The 4,933-nt window shown below is 42.6% G+C and overlaps 1 protein-coding gene across 3 annotated transcripts; it reads left to right on the top strand.

Moving 5' to 3' along the window:
* Positions 1-365: 365 nt before the first annotated feature.
* LOC104502240 (calcitonin gene-related peptide) lies at positions 366-4,500 on the top strand. 3 transcript variants are annotated; one of them, XM_010146207.1, is made up of 4 exons: positions 366-457; positions 771-902; positions 3,536-3,720; positions 4,007-4,500. In XM_010146207.1, exons 1-3 carry the CDS (start codon positions 372-374, stop codon positions 3,693-3,695), a joined length of 378 nt encoding a protein of 125 aa, XP_010144509.1. In that variant the 5' UTR covers positions 366-371; the 3' UTR covers positions 3,696-3,720; positions 4,007-4,500. The 3 variants fall into 3 exon arrangements, with proteins under 3 accessions (XP_010144509.1, XP_010144502.1, XP_010144493.1); XM_010146200.1 differs by having other exon boundaries at positions 3,533-3,720; XM_010146191.1 differs by lacking the exons at positions 3,536-3,720; positions 4,007-4,500 and adding an exon at positions 1,691-2,222.
* The last annotated feature ends 433 nt before the right edge of the window (positions 4,501-4,933 follow it).

Raw genomic sequence — 4,933 nt, 5'->3', positions numbered from 1 at the left:
CTCGCACGCCATGACTGTACCTGTTCGTGCCAGCCGTGCTGACTGTGACATGGCGTGCAGTAGTTAAGTCAGAGGAACGTGTATTGCACCGGTTTGAGGGAAGGTCTGCATTAAGCTGCATGCAGATAGCTGTAGAGAGCGGCAGCCTTTTATCCCCTGTAACAGTGCGAAGTTTTATCTTCATTCCGAGAAAATCAAAACACAATAGCAGTAATCAACAGAATTGGAACGGTAATATTAAAAAAAAAAGCTGTTAGTATTTGTGTGACTTGTGGCTAGGAAACTACGACCTCTTTAGCACAGCTTACAGGATTGAGAGAGTTGGAAATCAGCCATTGCTTGATGTGCCTCTTTGTTGTAGAGAGGAAATCATGGTTATGCTGAAGATTTCATCTTTCCTTGCTGTTTATGCCTTGGTTGTGTGCCAGATGGACAGCTGCCAGGCAGCCCCAGTCAGGTAAGAAGCTGGTCCTGTTGCTGAGTGCTGTATCTGAATGGTGTGAAAACACTTAATATTCTTTAGATATCTAGGTGGGAAAGAGACTCCGCTAAATGAGAAGCTGGCGGCTCCTAATGTGATTTCTGTCACTGTGGCTGCTTTATTACTTACGTAAAATGCCTAATACTGTGTGCGAGGATGGTTTCCATACTCACACCAGTGACAGGCACTGTGAATGACATGCGGTGATACGTGGCAGACCTCCCTCCTGTGCGTGGCTCACTGCAGCAGTCTGGGTTTTATTCACCCTGTTTTGCTTGCCTCTGCTTAGACCTGGCTTGGAGTCCATAACAGATCGAGTGATGCTCAGTGATTACGAAGCTCGGAGGTTATTAAATGCGCTGGTGAAAGAGTTCATACAGATGACAGCAGAAGAGATGGAGCAAGTCTCTGAGGGGAACAGGTAAGGGCTGTAGTCCTGTGCCAGGAGAAGAGCAATGGGGAATGTTATGTGTGAGGTGTTTAGTGAAAGCCACCTGAGCAGACCCTCTGCAGGTCAGATTGTTTTCTTGTCTTGGGGTTATGGTGAACTGTGGTCACATCACTGGTAAAGGATGATACTGCAGAGACATCTGAGTGTTGGTATCAGGAGAATGGCTTCCACCTAGTTAACCTGCTTCTGTCTGTCTTTTACAACTGAAAGTGAAGGGCGATTTAAGCTGAACAAGGGGGTTATGTTAAAATATGACAGCAAAAGGTATGTCTTCCTAGTGGGAGTGTTAGGGGCCTTCAGCCGCTCTTGGATTCTCTGTCGTCAAAGTGCATGTCTTCTAAGGCATGGGAAGTCCCTGGCAGGGCGGACGTGTTCCTCCTGATGCACGCAGCGCCACTCTCCCTGGTAGACCAAAGGCATGCAAGAGCATTTGCATTCTCCTGACAGAGTTTGTGTTGCGGAGCATGGTGGTGATGTACGAGAGACTGCACAGCATGCTGAGTACATGCCGACCTCTGCCTATGAGCATCCAAAAGGCTAATGAACTTCATTTTCAACGAAGTTGAATTCATTGAAAAATAGCGTTTTCCTTCTGACTGCATTTGTATGAACTTTCCTGCATGCAATGTGATGTGGAGGGTTTCGTTATGTTTTTATTTAAGTTTCCTAGCTGTAGATACTTATCTAGAGAAGAAATGCACGAACCTGCATGTTTGAGATTATTCTTCCTTCGGGCATGTTTTTTTTCCCCCTTGCAGCCTGGATAGACCTATTTCCAAACGCTGTGCCAGTCTGAGTACTTGTGTGCTGGGCAAACTGTCTCAAGAATTGCACAAATTGCAAACTTACCCTCGCACTGACGTCGGGGCTGGAACTCCTGGCAAGAAACGAAATGTGCTGAGTGACCTGGAACACGAACGCTATGCAAACTATGGGGAACCCCTGGGAAACGACTAGATGCTTATTTGTCCCTGTCTCCCTTTTTTAACCCAATGCATGTGGATCTAACTTTGATTGCTAACTTTGCTATGTTCTTTTGATTCTGTTTTTGACAGAGAATGTTTGAGATGGACCTAATGTTAGGAAGACAGAGAACATACCATGCACGTCAAGCTAGGGGAAAAAAATAAATAAAAATGATCAGCACTGCCTTGACATTTCAAATGATTTTCTTAAACACTGATTAAAAAAATTCTAAACTAGGCTTTCCATTTCTGGCTGCTAAATATGCAAGTAGACTCTTGTGCTCGCCCATGCACTTGTTCAATAAACCTATTTTTCTATAAGGATTAGAACCGCTTGTTTTAATAACTTGTTTTAGAATGCGAGATTTCTAGGTAAGGCTAGAAAAATTTTACAAGCTCTATTAACGTTTGAGAGAGGCAATGCCAGTAATTCTAGAGGAGTTGAAAGAACTTGGAAACTGAAATTATATACATACATTCATGTGTACTGCTGTCATGAGGCATGCATACAATCCTGTTAGTAAGGATCCTGAGAAGAAAAGGAATCAGGAAAGGCTCAAACGGATTTGTTCAAACTAGAAATGTAATCCTGTTTAAAACTGGGTACTGAACATTTGCAGGTAAGAATTTTGTGTTCTTTTTGGTTTTACTTTACAATAAGTCTTTAGTATGTTTAAAACTCAAGTATCTTTAAAATATTTGTATTAATTCAAGATAATATAATGTAGGTAAATTGTAAGTTGAAACAAACCCAGATTTATATCCTGTTCTCCTGCTGCAGCACTGAATCTCTCTTGTAATCAGAGGCCTGTTCCCAAAAAATTGGCACTGATGTTACAAACAGGATTCACGTTAACATGATGAACTGTCTTGTAATGCTTATCTGAGAAAAAACTCCTTGCTCCCTCCTGCTGCAAGGAAGTCCTTCAAGCAAGGACTGTGTGAATGCATATGCCTTGAAGTCCTGCATTTACCAAAATTATTAGCTGTAGGCTGAGCTCGGAGCACAGAACTGCTGCTGGCGAAGGCTGCAGGCTGCTCCCATGGTGAAGTGCTGTAGCAGACAGAGGTCTAGCTCCAGGAAAGAGGGTTCCCGCAGCCCCGTTAAGCGCATGGAAGCAGTAACGTTTGTGTGTGTTCAGCTCTGAAAGCAACTGCTCAGGTGCTGGGCAGGCACAGCCCTGCCAGAGTCGCTGACAAAGCTGCTGCTCTTGGCAGGGCAGGTGGGATTTCCTGTGCTTCCTGGGCATTATGGAGCATAGGTGTTGAAGCGAGAAGTTAAGGATCAGTGTCTGCCACTGTCCTGCAGCAGCACTACAGACAAAACGCAGATCTAAGCTTTTTGGGGATGAGGGGCCTGGTTAAATGCTCCAGACCTGCTCAGCACTTCTCTGTTGGTCATAATGACTTGCTGGAGATGGGCAATGGCTCAGGTGCTGCTGCAAATTTGGCTTGACACGATCTTCAGTAAAGACTCATCTTTAGAGCCCGTAAGTTGTGCACACGTGAGTTGCAAATGCTTGCTGCACAGCAAGCCTACTTCTAAGGAAAAATCTTTCCTGGGCACAGCATTCTTTACTGACGTTTGCAGAGCTGGTAGTTCAGGAACTAACTCTTTATGTTCCTTTTGAAAAGCAGCGTGACAGCACAGAAGAGGGCATGCAACACAGCAACCTGCGTGACCCATCGTCTGGCGGACTTCCTGAGCAGGTCAGGAGGAGTGGGCAAGAACAACTTCGTACCAACCAACGTGGGATCCAAGGCCTTCGGCAGGCGAAGAAGAAGCGTTCAAATATAAAAAGCTGAATGATAATGTGAATATGGTAAATACATTGTGATACACCGAATCTGCAGTGCAGGCAACCCGGGCTGTTACCAGAATTCCAGTTTTACTGGTGAATAATGGAGCTAGAGGGATAATCTGAGAAAGCAGAGTCATGGTATAAAAAAAGTTACGAACAACAGTAGCATGTTCGGACTTTGAGGCAGAGCTTTTGCAGATGTTCTGCTTAGATAACCAACTTCACAGTGAATGCAACAGCTGGGTTGTATTTTACCAGTAAAATTTTGTTATCAACATGTTGGTAACTCCGGGTTTGTTTCTTTCAGATTGCCGTGAAACTGAAAGTTCAACTTTAATTTCTAATGAGAACAACTCTTCTCCATCGATCAAGACAGACAAAAAGAAGATTAATTTTGCATCCTGATATTGAAAAAGTTTTATTTAATACAAATGAAGATACTTCTGTTATGTATAGTACAAGAGGATCTAGTTACTAATGTTAAATTATTGTATATTCTTTTTATATGCAACTCAATTTCAAATAAAATGTGACAGCATCTATTATTTATTTATCTTCCAGCTTATATGCGATCCATGCTACTTATCCTAGCACTACTGCCAGAACTCGGGGATTATACTAAACTGCTGCCTGGCAAGGCATGTGTGTATTATATGGTGTGCTGTGCCTTGATGTAAAACACTTAACTAACCTGAATGTACAGAATGTTTAAAAAAAAAAAATGACCAAACAAACCACCAAACACTCCAATATTGTATCATTTGTGAATTTACGCAATATTAAAAAAAAGTATTTTAGATACACTTGGATTGAGAAACTGATTTTTCCTTTGGACATACATACAGGAACATCTGGCACTAACCCAGCATCACGGCAGATCAATCCGATGGCCCAGGGCTCTGCTACAGTAAATACTGGGGTTGGAGTGAAAACTTCAGGACAGGACGTATAGCTGCCTCACGTATAGTCATGAAGACACCACTTAGTGAGACTTTGCTACAAAAATGAAAACCAGCCACAGTTACATTAATAAAAAGAGACGAACCATCTGTGGGTTATGACAAGGTTTTTACACAGGATGTAGTTCAGCTGAAATGGCCTAACATGCTTTGTAGACCTTGTCTAAGGTCAAAAAAGTGAATTAGAGAGAAAAGGAAGCTATGGAAATGTTCATTTCTTTTAAGCAATCCTGAAACAGAGTCTATTTAAGGATCAGGGATAAATAATTAGAGTG

Source organism: Buceros rhinoceros, unplaced genomic scaffold, assembly GCF_000710305.1.
Source record: "Buceros rhinoceros silvestris isolate BGI_N320 unplaced genomic scaffold, ASM71030v1 scaffold38510, whole genome shotgun sequence".
NCBI lineage: Eukaryota > Metazoa > Chordata > Aves > Bucerotiformes > Bucerotidae > Buceros > Buceros rhinoceros.
The sequence above is the reverse complement of the archived record's forward strand: the minus strand, read 5'-3'. Positions and strand labels throughout refer to the sequence as shown.